Here is a 15124-nt window from a genome sequence, read left to right on the forward strand (position 1 = left end):
AGCTCAGAGTAAGTAACAGTGTAACTGAGACATGATTACCAAAGCTAGGAGTTATGGAACCACTAGATGGCAGAAAAGAGATTTGTTCCAATCTCCAACACACCTCCAATGACTTTGTGTAATATTTTTTCTCAGCAACTGAAAGATTTCTGATACTGAAAACACAGGTTAGAGGAATAAAAGCTCAGTGAATGAAAGCTTATCATAGATATGTCTCTGTAATTCTGCTGACATATACCAAATATACTAATATGCCTTTCACTTATTATGAATTTATCTTAAAGAGCTACGTGCCTTTCATTTAGTGTGAATTTATCTTAAAGAACTACGTGCCTTTCATTTAGTGTGGATTTATCTTAAAGAGCTACGTGCCTTTCATTTAGTGTGAATTTATCTTAAAGAGCTACGTGCCTTTCATTTAGTGTGAATTTATCTTAAAGAACTACGTGCCTTTCATTTAGTGTGAATTTATCTTAAAGAGCTACGTGCCTTTCATTTAGTGTGGATTTATCTTAAAGAGCTACGTGGTTGCTTGTTACCCTGGCTTGTCTTCATATCTCTATGACTGAATTTTATTCTATCCAGATTAAAAATGAAAGCCTACAAAAGGACACAAAGTTTAATCAGCTCTAAACATGTCTATCAGAGTATAGGTGTTGGCTGTAGGTGACCTGTAAAAGGTCCTAGGCTGCATGCGCCTGAGATGGTACATGTTCATCATGTTGCAAATATGGACCATTATGCTCCCAAACTGGGAACTGTAATTCCACATAACATGTGGATGAAATACACAAGTAGTTCCTTTGTGTTCTTTAAGTAGATTGTCATAAGACAGGCAGGTCCCTGACTAGCAGTTTTGTTTGAATTGTCATTCCTCAGGGGTCTCTCTGCCTTCTGGCCTGTCTCCGCATATTGAAGTGTATCTGTTGGTGAGGGGAGCGACAAAACAGTAAAAGAGTGTTTCAAGAAACTGCTGCCGTGACACCCCATTGCACAGATGTTGAAGGAACAGAAAGAGCAAACAGATGATGAAGGAACGAACCGTGGGCATTCTGAATGGTGAGTTATTACCTCACTTGCAAAGCTGCACTCACGCACATACAAGCAGAAAGTGAAAATCTGTTCTTCAGTGGATATGTTTTTATGTTTTGCAAAGAATATATTTTGTTAGTAAATCAGTTCATATTCCGTGAAAAATGACAGGCTTTTAATCAACAGCGATGTATTTTCCGTATCTAAAATGTGTCCGATGGCATCATCAGAAACATGTGGTATTCATAGCAGCCGTTAGAGCGAATCTCCACTTCAGTGTTAACACCACTAACAATTCTAATGTAGCAGTATTTGTCTAGACATGTCCATGAACGACCAAGCTGGAACTGAACTCTGTCGGTTTTCAATTTGGGGATTGGTCATGCAGATGGGTCGGCGACATGCTTAGCAATCAGAGAGTTTGTTGGCTTGCGCGAGGCCGGCGAGCCGGTAACTGTAGCTTCAGCCTGCACAAGGAACATCAGTGCTGTACTATGGACCTGCGGCACAATGCAGATACAGAGACGGTGTCAGAACTTTTCCCCACTTCTAGTTCGAAGGAATTACGAAGCAAGAAAACGGAGCAGGAGAAATTGTCTGGCGTTGTGAAGAGTGTCCATCGAAAACTTCGAAAGAAATACATTGAAGGTCGATAGCTAAAGCGTTTAGCTTGCAAAACCTGTCACGGAGGGGTATTTAAACGGATAACTAGAGGCCCTCTCATCTAACTGAGTTTACTTGGGATCCTGGGTTATTTTGCTTCACCACATACCTTGCCCGTTACTAATCAGCAATCCCCTAGCCTTTTTAGTTTGCTAGCAGTATTGTTAACTTGCTAATGGCCAGCACAGTGCTAACGCTGAAAGTTAGCCTAGCTCGTCTGGCTGGCAAGCTGTTTTCAGTGTTGAAGGCGAACTTGTTTAAACTTTAGCAAAACTAAACGACCCCTGGATAAACCGTTGAATCGTTCTGTGATGGATGCGTTTTATTTATTTTTTTGAGTGTGTAACATTTTAAAACCTAAAGATCAGGGCGACTTGACAAACCGTATTAGCATAGGTTTTGTCTCTCCCAAACCAGAGCGCTTCGCAGTGACAACTTCTCAGTTGTGCATAATCAGCGTGTCTTCTATGCTGCCAAGACGTAAATATATTGTGCGAATAGTGTGGATGTGCTACTTTGAAGTAAGTGGATAAGATACGGACGTAACTTTTTTCCCCCCGAAGTTTGATTTCTTGCTTTAATTGTTGAGGTGTGGGAGTACGCGTTCCAAACTCGTGTTATTTGTCGTAGCATTTGTCACCCAGAATTTACGTTTTAATTTACGAAAGTTCTGAATATTTCTACGTTGTCATACCGGATTTAGATTAGAGACATTGTTAACGAAAATGTTAAAATAACTTCTTTAGAAATAGTTTGTCTGATTTTTGGTCATTTTATCAGATTAACTTGAACGTGTGAAGATCCGTTCTATTTTAGTAAAGATATAAAGAAGTACAATAACCGTCCTTGTACTGGAGATGCAGACCATTATAAACCCATGTGGAAAAGAGTCCAATAAGCATAGCCTTAGTCACAACTGATGGGGATGCAGAGGCAAGTTGGGGCATAAGACAATATACGGCAAAAATGACTGACAGGTTAGTGACAGGGGATGAATATTATCAATTCTTTTTGCGTCATCTTAACAGCCCTTACATAATAGGTTTATTTGTATATGGAAGGTAGAACAATTAAGTAAATGGGTAAAATGGGTTACACAGTGACAAACATTTCTATAAACCCACGTGATCTGCTCATCAAATACGCTTACCGTATACCGTTATTAGCTGTTGGGATTTTGTCTGGGGCTTTCCTTTTTTGATCTCCGACTATACAGACTAAATCATTCTTTTTCAATCATGCTGGGTGATTGTCTCTCATGCAAGCAGTTTTACAGTGCCAGTGATGGAAAGATATACCTGAATAATTTTACTGATACAGCATTGACCTCTTTTCTTAAAAAGGCTTATAGCTGTTGAATAACAAGACACAGTTGGCCATTCAGTGGAGTTCCTGATAGGTTAATGAGGAAAGCATGACTGAGGGTCTGTGACTTTGAGAAGTGGAATTCATTCTTGTAAGGGCCAGCCCACCATGCATTTCTGCTCTTCTTACTTCAGCTGATCTGAAACCCATCCATATGGTCACAGAATATCTTGCTCATCACTGTCTCTCTCTCTCTCCCATATACCGTAATCTGGCCAGAGTCAGTAGAGTCCTGAACTGATAGTGCTGTTTCTGGGTTCTGGAGCCTGTAGGTGTCAAAGATGTGTGTGAGGCCTGGTTTTGATACTCTTGTAAGAATACAGCATGAATGTAATTTTGTTATCGGGGGACAGTGTCTAACTTTAAAACTTTTAAGGATACGTTAGCAATTGTGTTTGACATCTCACTCTCTGACAGAGTGTGTGCACACTGGTGTGTGTTCACTACACTGGGGAAAAAACATAGTGCAGCTTAACGGTGAGTTCTCTGAAACAAATATTGCTCAAAACTGTCTGTGACTCATGCCAGCTGCCTCCTGCCTTTGTTTTCCCCCTTTTCTCTGCTTTGTACATTTCCCTAAGAGGATTTGATGTGTGCTGCTTATAAGGGCTGTTTTTGAGTTTACAAGCACTGCTTAGCAGCCACAGAGACCATCATTTCCTTTTGTTCTGTGCCAGAGTGAAATTGTATTTAAAACAGTCTCTGTATGAAAAGCATAGTATGTTGAAGGCATATAAGCCTTGATCTCTAGTTTTGAGATGCAGAGATGCTTGATTTTAAGATGTAAAGCAGTTCTCACTTAAGTCTGCAGTTTTTTCATTACAGGTTTGAGGACTTGGTAGTAAAGAAGCTCACTGTGTGTGTTGAGTCTATGATGTGGTACAGTAAGACTGTGTGTGTGTTGAGTCTATGATGTGGTACAGTAAGACTGTGTGTGTGTTGAGTCTATGATGTGGTACAGTAAGACTGTGTGTGTTGAGTCTATGATGTGGTACAGTAAGACTGTGTGTGTGTTGAGTCTATGATGTGGTACAGTAAGACTGTGCGTGATGGGCTGTGTGTCAGACTGTGTGTGTTGTGACTGTGCTGTGGTTCAGTAGAAGGCTGTGTGTAACTGTGCTGTATGTCAGGATGTGCCTGTTGTGACTAGAGGTGTGCGATATTGACAAAGAATGATATCTCGATATTTTTTTGGAATTTGTCGAACGATAAGTAGACAATATTTTGCATTCTTCAAAAAAGTGTTTGTAAAAGTCTTATATTGTACTAGCTTGCTGTTGTTAATAGGATAAGGAGTTGGGGGGACATTGTAAAAGCTGAGCTGCTGGTGATAGCAATCAGAGAAGTTAGAGACAGAAGTCGGAGACAATACCTTGTCAAAGAGTTAAAAAGATCACCCTTTGTTTATTTCAACAACACCATTCCACTGCCTCGTTGTCGCAGAACAAACAATGTAGGCTAATCATCCAGGGGTAGGGTGACCAGATGCAAATAAAGCAAATGTGGGACGAGTAGCAAGTTTGTCTGGGACATGTTTACCAACGCTGAGAGGTAACCTAAAACTTTGATATAACTATAATTATTTAACTGAATAAGAAACATTTGTATTCTGCCTTTTGGTTCATTAACACCAACATTTTGTCCCCTAGTCGATTCCACTGCACGCCAGTTAGACCATCAACATTCCCTCCCTCGTACGCAACCGCACAGAATGAAAGAAAACAAAAGTAACTTGTACAGTGTGAAAGAATAAATGTACATATGGTATAGACATTCATCACATAGTCCTAAAATTACTAGGCCGTTTAGATAACCACTGGCCGATTAACCAACGGCTGATTCTCAAGCTGTCAGTGAACAAAAGTTGTTTGCAATGTTAGAACAGTCATATGTGATATCACTCGGAAGCGTAAAATGCTAATATAATTTTACTGTTCCTTAACTGGAAAAAAGTTAAGTAAGAAAACCCAGGAATATGTCGAAGCCCATTCTTTATTAGAAGAACATTTTCCTTTCTTTGTGGCCATTGACGTCACCTGGTAGCTTTTATCTTTGTATCCGCAAAGTTTGTTTAAGTTTGTTTTTTGTAACGTAGCTGTGGAGCTCACCGGACCCACATCTGCACAGTCTGATCAACAGCCGTCGCCGTCACTGCTCTCTTCTCGGCTGTTAGATGAAAGCCAGGTTTTTAGAAAAGCTTTGCTAGATTGCATTTTTTTGAGCCAGGTTGGTGCTTTTGATTTAGCGCTGTTAAATAGAGTAGAAATTATGCTGCAACGGTATAAGCAACTCATGTGCCTGGCGGGTAAAGGGACGCATCCATGTGTTCTTATTTCTGACAATTAAAAACCAAATGACTAATAAAAAAACGGGATGTTAACTTAGTATGCGATATGCAGACGAGGGTTCAAAATGCTGTGCAGTACAATGCAAAGCGGGACACCTGGTCACCTTGCCTCAATACAATATGTCCATTTAGTTAAACATCAGTTTAATAGAATGAGAAACGTCTTTATTTTTGACGGTATTGAAAATCATACCTTCGGGATTTCTAAATACCCCGGTATACCGTAATACCTTGATACGGCCCAATCCTACACTGCATGCACACGCAGTAGTCTATCTTACTAGGCTACATGACACAATGAATGCGTGGAGTCTCAAGCCATGTTTTTGACTAGTTTTTGGAAAGTGAGTGACATACTGATAATGTCAGCTCGCACATCATTAAAACAACAATTAAGATATTATCACAGATGACATATATATCGCACACCCCTAGTTGTGACTATGCTGTGGTACAGGTACTGCGTGTCTGGCTGTGCATGACTGTGTTGTGCTGTTGCAGTGGGAGATTTTGAGAGGATCTGGCGTGAACACTGTGAAGATGAGCAGACCCTAAGTGAATATGCCATGGCCATGAAGAGCCTGGCCCGTAACTACTGGCCCAACAGCTGTGAGGGAGAGGGCCGGATTGAATGGTGCCGTAGGTAAGACTAATGCAGCTCTACACTGAAACACCACATTCACTTGGCATCTCCATCATGGAACAGTCACTCTGAGGCAAGCCGATGCCATTTAATTCATTATAATACAATTAAGAAATCTATTCGTTCTTCCCGGCATGCCGTTTAATCCTTACCTGAGCAGTCCGATGTTTTATGATGGCAGTGTTTGTCAGGAGTACTTTCTGGACGGAGGCATGAGGCGAATGTTGGAGAAAGATGAGAAGATAGCGTGGCACGCCTCAGTTCTGAATGGTGCCCCCCTGAGTACCCCTCCACTTTCTGTCCCTGCAAGGTGCTGTCCACAGACGGCTAAGCCCACCTACACTAAGGTTATCTGCACAGATTTTACTGGACTGAACACTTAGGATATGTCCTCAAGCAGCTTTACCTGGGATTAAGACTGGGGCACACAAAGCAACTTTTTCAGACTAATTTCATAAAACTGATCTTTTCAAGTTTCTCAGGTCCTTGGTCTAGGATTATTTTTACCCTACTTAAGCAAATAAGGCTTAACAGGGAAAACTCTAGGAATTGCATTGTGTTAATTCTCTCAACCAATGGGCCACATCCCACCTTCAGACCAGAATCTTAAATTTGTTTATGGGAGAACACAGCGAGTGAGTCTCTGGACTGACAGCTCACATCCATTTGTATCAGTGTATAATACTGTATGTGTTATGGGTCCTTCACTGGAAGACACTGTCAGCTAAAGATTATTCAGAAATCAGTCAGGAAACGAGCCTGATCAGCCTTCAGTTCATCACTATTGCCTCTGGGTCAGGGGCACCCCAGAGAGAAAAAACAACAGTTAGTCAGTTGTCTCCTTTGGACAAAAGTGCAGTTACGTACAACTGAGTAAAATGATTTTGAAAAAGATGAGAAGCAGGAGAAATAGTACAAGTTCAAAATAGTTTTATGTAAATTATGTTTCCAAGGAAAAGACACTAAATATCTGAAATATTTTCACAATATAAGAACTTACATTCATAAATAAAAGGTCATAAAACATTTATGAATTTCAAAACTTCAATGATGGCTGAGGAAGACAGCCTCACCTGTGGTTTTACACAAAGTGTCCGTGATGTTTTGTCTTAGTCAGATTTGAGGATTTCTGACCTGATTGGACCATACTCATGTGTCATGTGCTCATTGCGACCAATATGTACTAATACCTCTGTTCCAGACCAAGCTTCCAGTCAGGGAAGATGCGTTTGTTGGACGTGGGCAGTTGTTTCAACCCTTTCCTTAAGTTTGAAGAGTTCCTGACTGTTGGTATTGACATTGTGCCTGCTGTAGAGGTAGATGAATGTCTCCCTCACATGTTCTCCTCTTAAGATTGAAAATACTGACTTTAACAGAGAGGCCCATTTTGAACTGATCCTTTTCCACACACACAGTCATTTTGTGCATCACATTTGGTCATCTTTAAGCTTTAAGTACTACCTTACAACAATTTTGACCCTCTGCTGGTCTGCTTTTACCAACATTTTTTTGTTTATTACATGGAGTTATTCAAAGCTGATTTATGTGTTGTGTCTAATTTCTCTGACCACAGAGCGTCTATAAATGTGACTTCCTGAACCTGCAGCTGAAGCAGCCATTGCAGCTGGCAAGTGACGCATTAGAGGCCTTTCTGCGTCAGTTGCGCGGGCCCATTGAGGCATTGCCTGCACAGCTCTTCCACGTGGTGGTCTTCTCACTGCTGCTCTCTTACTTCCCTGCTCCATACCAGCGCTGGCTGTGCTGTAAGAAAGCCCACGAGCTGCTGGCCCTGCACGGTTTGCTACTCATCATCACGCCTGACTCCTCCCACCAGGGCCGCCATGCCCTCATGATGCGCAGCTGGCGCGTGGCTGTGGAGTCGCTGGGCTTCAAACGCTACAAATACGTCAAGTTCTCTCACATGCATCTCATGGCCTTCCGCAAGGTGTCCCCCACCACCAGCACTGACCTGGTGAGCCACAATTACCCCAAGATGCTCTACATCCCGCAGGACTTCCACTCATACGAGGAGGATGGCTACAGCGACACACACGTGCCCCTGCGCTCTGATTCTGAGGATGACCAGCTGGCGTGCACCTTTGCCGAGCTGCCAGACACACCATATGACTCAGACTCAGGTGAGAGTCAGAGCAGCTCCGTTCCCCTCCATGAGCTGGATGACTCTGTCCTTCTACAGAGCTGAACCTTCCACACCGGCTTTACCACTGTCCTAACACCCCTGCCCTGCCCCCTTCTGTTCTCCACACCTGCTCCCCCAGGACTTCCACAGTGCTAAATCCCCCACACCCTCCATACCACTGCTCAGACCACACACTCTCTCCACTGCCCAGGCCATGCCCCCCTGCCCCTACTTCCCAGACCATGCCCTCTGTCTCTGCCTAGACCATGACCTCTCCCTGCCTCCACTTTCCAGACCGCACCCACTCCCTGCCCTGCACTGCTTAGACCACAGCTACTCCCTGCCCCACTACCCAGCGCACACACTCTCCCCACAGTCCAGACCATGCCCTTCCCCCACTTTCCAGACCATGCCCTCTCCCCAATGCCCAGACATGTCATCTTCCTACCCCCTGCTCCAGCCGCCCAGTGCTGCACAACCAAACACACTTGGTGCATTCTCACCCCTCTTTTTTACACAAATAATGCGGTTTGCACCGAGAGAGAAATAGAAAATGTTTACAGGAGTGGGCAGCATTTTTTTTCTTAAGCTGGTGGTTTTTTGTCTTGAGCTGGGAGGCACAACATCTCACATTCAAACACACATATTTACTTATTTACAGAAAAAAACAATAAAGTACAGCTTTTCTCTTAGAACAACTTGGCTTTGTATGTTTAGCAGTTGACTGATCCCAGGACAGAGGCTCTGCATGTTATCAACTTCTCAAATGAACAGTACTCTGAAGTTTGTTCACTGCAGTCAGTAGTTGTATGTGTGTTTTGTACCCTGAGCTGTTGTGTGGTAGAAGAGGCAGGTGCAGTTAGTGAGTCTATTGTGTGGTAGAAGGCGCAGGTACAGTTAGTAAGTCTGTCAGGATCTAGTAGTCTGACTAGGATTTCTTGTTCTTCTCTTTCCAAAACCAGCTCTCTTTTCTCCGCTGTCTCTGAGCCATAGGTCCTTTCTGAGTAACTGAATATTGCTCCTTACACAGACACTTACACAACCTTTTTAACTTTTAAACTGATTTTACAAATTATCTTTATAGCATTTTAAGCTTTTTCATAACTTAACAAGTGTGTGTCATAGGTTTGCTAATGTGGTTTTCTGAAGAACAGAGTAAGCTAGTAGTCACCCCATAGGGTGAGACACAGCTCAGTGAGAATTGTTAGAGGAGACTCCAGCTGCTGGGTGCCCGACCCTCCCCCTCTGGGTTTGGATGCTCCCCTTTTCATAGCGCCTGTTTGCAACTGAGCTTGTTGAAGAAGGCTGAGATTATTGTGAATTCATATCTTATAAAGGTTAACCATGAATAGACCCACTTATGAAAAGAAAACACACTTTGATTATCTGTGTTTATCAGACATTCTTGAATATGCTGATTGTTTACTTTGGAGGACTGTTTTCAATGCAAAATCTGATTTCCAAACACAATCTTACATCAGTGTTTGATTCTGAGATGCTTTGTGTGTTAGATACAGCCGACCGGGCTCTAACACAGGCTTTGTGTGTTAGATACAGCCGACCGGGCGCTAACACAGGCCTCCATAAAGGTTGGAGTTGTGCCGTGTGGTGAATACCTTGCACTGAGCTTTTGTGTACTGTGACATGATTAACCTCAGTGAAGTTTTTGCACTAATACTCCGCAGTCTTTGCTACTCTGTGCTGAGTGAATTTCAACAATAGCCTGTATGCTAATGAAGTAAGCGCTGTTAGATGGGCAGTTTTTTTCTTATGGGTTGTAGTAACACCAGGTTTACTCTAATAGTTTGACATGCTGCCATCCTTGAAGGGTACCATGTAGGAGCCCCCTGATAACAGTTTAAGCACTTAAAACTGCAGTATGTCAACAATGAGAGACTGACATTTTAGTGTGTATTAGCACACTCTGCCATGTGATGTGGCAATGCCACGATGGAGGTAACAAAGCACAGATTCCTCTTCTGGTTGTTAACAGTTGGCTGTTCACCTTGCATCTGTAGTTTCTACAAATATCAAATGAGCGTCCTCCCCAAAGACACTGTTCATATGTAGTCTTATTGTTTTGTAGGATGAGGTGTGTGTGTGTGAATACAATTTTTTTGTTTGGTTGGTTTTTTCTTTTCGGTGTGAGGCATGTAGAGTTTTCCAGCCAGTTTTAGGTGGTGCCAAAGTAACGGGTCAAATCAACAAGGCTTCTTACACATTGTTCTGGTAATTTGGTAATAATTACAATAATAAAGTAAGACAATCATTTTTTCTGTGTGTGTTTGTGTCTTACTCTTGACATTGAAATTCGACCAGTTCTCATGGTGCCTCTGGTCCCATTCCGGCCTCCATGGTGATAGTGATGAGTCATAGATTATGTTGCTATGGTGAGCATGAACTGACAGCTGTCTAATTTCGTATCGTGTCAGATGATCTTTGATAGCAGTGTCATTTCATGAATATTTCAGTTTACCCAAATTGCCACAAATTATTGTTGACCAAAATAGCATTACTGATTCTGTATGCAGAATTCTTTCTATGCATATTTGGTGTGCAGTCCCTGGAGGAAAGTAGAGAGGACAATCCTAGTAATATTTTAATATATTGACTTGTTTTGGTCATTTTTCTTGCTGACTACATCTTCCCTTATTGTATGAATAGTTTCCCTTTCAATATTAAGATGTTTTGCCACCATAGAATGAGACTATCTTGTTCCTCTTTTATAAATAAATGTCAGTATTACACCCCTGTAAAATTTGTGTGTGTCTATTTTTCCACATTTAATTAAATACTTTGCCTGTCGTGTAGACAATATAAGTTTTTTGTGCTGTCAATTCAAAGTTTTAGTGCACAGTTGTGATCAAGTTTATTTGTACAGTGCTTTTTAGAGAACTAGAGATCAGTGCCTAAACCTCCAGTGAGCAAGCAGAATGTGACAGTGGCAAGGAAAAACTCCCTAATGAAGTGAACAGGAGGAAGAAACCTTAGGAAGAGCCAAGACTCAGCAGGGGTCTGTGCTCTGGCCAGCACATAGAATAGAGACATTTACAGTATAGAATGTGTCCAGGGTTTGACTGTCTATAAAATTATTTACAGTATATGATCAACATCTAAGACTACAGAACGTTGTCAGACTAAAATCAGATCATTCTGAGGGCACGAAGATGCACTAATACTACTGCCCTTCCTATGTGAAAGATGAGAGCGAACCATATTCTTAGTAGAGGTGGTTAGAGACGTCATTATCTGTATCTTTATCTGTCTCTTTATCTGTTCAACCAACAAAATTATCTGGTTGTATAGGACACCTATTAGACGTTTGCAATAACGTGATGGTTAAGTCAGGGGAATAGCACGAGCTAACGGAGAGGACGCGATATAATGTTATAACTCAATGCTACCTAATGTTAGCAGCGAAACGGTGCGCACACGGCCCTTGAACAGGGTTGTGGGTTGCCAGTTTACGGTGACAGATGGGTTGAAACTGTGTTTAGTGTGTCGATTGCGTGTGTAGATTGTGTTTCATACACGATCTGGTAACTTGGGTAACATCAGACTTTAATATCCACATCAATAACAATTCTGATTCTCTTAATAAAGCTTTTACAGCTATCATAGACACTTTTGGCTTTAACCAATATGTCCACGAACTAACTCATTTCAGTGGCAACACTTTCGATCTTATTCTAGCTCGCGGACTAGATATCTCTCACGTTGTCGTCTGTCCTTACTCCGCTGCCCTCTCAGACCATTTTCTTATTACTTTCCAAGTAACTCTTCCGTTCACGTCAGTTGTCTCTACTTCGATTCGTAGCTGCCGTAGCATTAATGCTTCCACCACTGCTGCGCTCGCTGATCTGCTTCCTGCTGCTCTCAACTCTTTCAATGATCAACTAAGATCTTTAAACGACTTGACGGACAGCATAAATTCTGCCCTTCGTAATGTACTAGATATGGTAGCACCATTAACTACAACAAAAAAGGCGTAAACACTTAACACCTTGGTTAAATAATGAAACCCGCGCGCTGAAGCAGGTGTGTAGGAAATTGGAACGAAACTGACGGGCAACCAAACTAGAGGTTTTCCGCCTCGCATGGCACGACAGCCTGATAGATTTTACGCGCTCTCTACACAGCCAAATCCGGGTATTACTCGAAAATACTTAATATTAACAAAAATAACCCCAGGTTCCTTTTTGATACAGTATCTAAATTTACCCAGAATCACTCCCCTCAATCTAGCCCTTTTACTGCAAACGATTTTGCTGAATTTGTCTTTTTAAAAATAGACTTAATTCATCGTAATATTCAGATTAATTTATCAAATCAGACTGCCTGCACGCTCTCCGTTACAGCGCCTAAGATTAGTCAGGATGTGCACCCTTTAATTCAGTTTAACTCATCTCTCTAAACGCGCTGTCCAAATTGGTGCACTCTGCTACACCAGCTTCTTACCTCCTTGATCCCCGACCTGCTAAACCTTACATACAGCTTTTCTCGGTTCTCGGCCCAACAATCTTAAACACTCTGAATATGTCACTTAAGTCTGGTGTTTTACCCTCCGCTTTTAAAACAGCCGTGATCAGGCCTTTACTTAAAAAGCCTTAAATAAATATAGGCCGATCTGTAGTATCCCGTTTCTTTCAAAAATACTTGAAAAAATTGGAGCTGCTCAGCTGATAGCCCATATGTCCTCTAACAGTCTGTTTCAAATATTTCAGTCAGGCTTCAGGTGTTTTCACTCTACTGAAACCGCGCTTACTAGAGTAACTAATGATCTTTTATTAGCCATGGATGCTGGTGCTACTTCTGTTCTTATTCTGCTTGATCTGAGTGCAGCATTTGACACAGTCAATCACACTATACTGTTAAAGTGCCTGGAACACCAAATTGGCATTTGTGGCCTGGCGCTCTCTTGGTTTAAATCTTATCTCTCTGAGAGAAAGCAGTGTGTCCACTATAATAATATGACCTCTGAATACCATGAGCTTAGCTATGGTGTTCCTCAGGGATTAGTCCTTGGCCCTCTTCTATTCTCTATTCACGTGCTCCTTTTGGGTGACATTATTCGTAGTTTCAACATTAACTTCCATTGTTATGCTGACGATACTCAGATTTTCTTACCTATCCAGCCTTGAGGCGTGTCTTTGTGCTATTAAGTTTAAGTTTAAGTTACAAGTTTATTTAGAGCCCAATATCACTGTTTACAGTCTCAAAGGGCTTTACAGGCCACAACAGTCAAAATCAAAACAGGACAGCACCCCCTGACTTAATCCTCATGGCGGGCAAGAAAAAACTCCCCAAAAACCCAAAAGGGAAATGGGAAAATGGGAGAAATCTTGAGAAGGACCACAGAGAGCGGAGACTCCTCCTTGGCCAGACAGGTGTGCAATAGGTGCCAACCCAGCGAGCAATTACAATTGCAAGTAAATTGGAGCATGAACAAAGGGGATGGCGATGCTGCCAGGAGGCTGACAGGGGGATGAAAGATGATAACACCAGGATTGATCAGTCCAGAGGGCGGGAGGAGTCAGGATCATTGGTATCTCAGGAGAGAGGGAGAAAGAGAGAGAGAGAGGGAGAGAGAGAGAGAGAGAGAGAGACATTGTTAGATGTTCATTTCCACATAATGGTTAAGGGAAAATATACATCGTGTGCCGAGTATAGGCAGGGACCCCAGCAAGACTAGCTATTACAGCATAGTTAAAAGGGAGAGCTGGAAGGTAACACGGACATGAGGGCACTCTGGGACACAAGGCGGCTACCCACTCCACCGTCAACAAACCTGAGTGAACATGTTAGAGTGGGGGGGGCGACAGCATCCAAACGTCCCAGTTCACCAAACATTCTATGCCCGAGAACCCTCCAGATCTGCTCCTTTACCTAGTAAAGAGCTGTTAGCAAAAGGCTTGGCTAAACAGATAAGTGACTTAAACATAGAGACTGTGTCTGAGTCTCGAACATTAATTGGGAGGCTGTTCCATAACTGTGGGGCTCTGTAAGAGAAGGCTCTGCCCCCTGCTGTAGCCATCACAACTCGAGGTACCAACAAATAGCCTGCACCTTTTGATCTAAGTAGGTGTGGTGGATCATAAAAGACCAGGAGCGCAGGTACTGTGGCGCAAGACCATTTAGTGCTCTATAGGTCAATAGTAAGATTTTATAAACAATACGAGATTTGACTGGGAGCCAGTGCAGTGTGGATAAGATAGGAGTGATGTAATCATATCTTTTGGTTCTAGTAAGAACTCTGGCTGCTGCATTCTGAACTAACTGTAGCTTATTTATACACCTATTAGAACATCCAGACAGTAAGGCATTACAGTAGTCTAACCTAGAGGTAGTGAAAGCATGAACCAGTTTTTCAGCATCTTGAAATGACAATGCATTTCTTATCCTGTTAATATTTCCAAGATGAAAGAAGGCTATCCTGGTAATATTATCTACATGAGCTTCAAATGAAAGACTGGGGTCAATAATTACACCAAGGTCTTTTACTGCTGCACCTGATGAAAGAGAAAGGCCATCCAGAGTAACAATGTGATCGGAAAGCTTACTCCTAGCTGCATGTGATCCTAGTACAAGTACTTCTGTTTTTTCAGAGTTAAGTGAGAGGAAGTTAGTAAGCATCCACTGCCTAATATCCTTTAGACATTCCTCAATTTTGTTAAGCTGGTGTCTCTCGTCTGGCTTCGCTGAGACATACAACTGTGTGTCATCAGCATAGCAGTGGAAGCTAATACCGTGTTTACGAATAATATTACCTAGAGGTAGCATATATAAAGAAAAAAGCAGTGGGCCTAAAACAGAACCTTGCGGGACTCCAAACTTTACCTCAGTATGTGCAGAGAAGTCACCATTTACATCAACAAACTGATAACGATCAGTCAAGTAGGACCTTAACTACAACAACATTTTCTAGTCTATCAAG

General features: G+C 42.1%; 1 protein-coding gene across 2 annotated transcripts; it reads left to right on the plus strand.

The window, feature by feature from the left end:
- The first annotated feature begins 1526 nt into the window (after window positions 1–1526).
- samtor (S-adenosylmethionine sensor upstream of mTORC1) lies at window positions 1527–10783 on the plus strand. Of its 2 annotated transcripts, XM_030766664.1 has the most exons (6): window positions 1527–1680; window positions 5909–6050; window positions 6232–6349; window positions 6881–6903; window positions 7258–7366; window positions 7624–10783. In XM_030766664.1, the coding sequence occupies exons 1-6, from the start codon at window positions 1527–1529 to the stop codon at window positions 8251–8253; spliced, it is 1176 nt and encodes a 391-aa protein (XP_030622524.1). In that variant the 3' UTR covers window positions 8254–10783. The 2 variants fall into 2 exon arrangements, with proteins under 2 accessions (XP_030622524.1, XP_030622523.1); XM_030766663.1 differs by lacking the exon at window positions 6881–6903 and having other exon boundaries at window positions 6232–6360.
- The last annotated feature ends 4341 nt before the right edge of the window (window positions 10784–15124 follow it).

The sequence above is a fragment of the Chanos chanos genome, chromosome 2, assembly GCF_902362185.1.
Source record: "Chanos chanos chromosome 2, fChaCha1.1, whole genome shotgun sequence".
Classification (NCBI taxonomy): Eukaryota; Metazoa; Chordata; class Actinopteri; order Gonorynchiformes; family Chanidae; genus Chanos; species Chanos chanos.

Coding starts and splice junctions, on each gene's coding strand:
- samtor (XM_030766664.1), top strand. CDS start 1,527: ATGGACCTGCGGCACAATGCAGATACAGAGACGGTGTCAGAACTTTTC. Junction 6,051..6,231: donor CGGATTGAATGGTGCCGTAG/GTAAGACTAATG, acceptor TTATGATGGCAG/TGTTTGTCAGGAGTACTTTC. Junction 6,350..6,880: donor TGAGTACCCCTCCACTTTCT/GTCCCTGCAAGG, acceptor AACAACAGTTAG/TCAGTTGTCTCCTTTGGACA.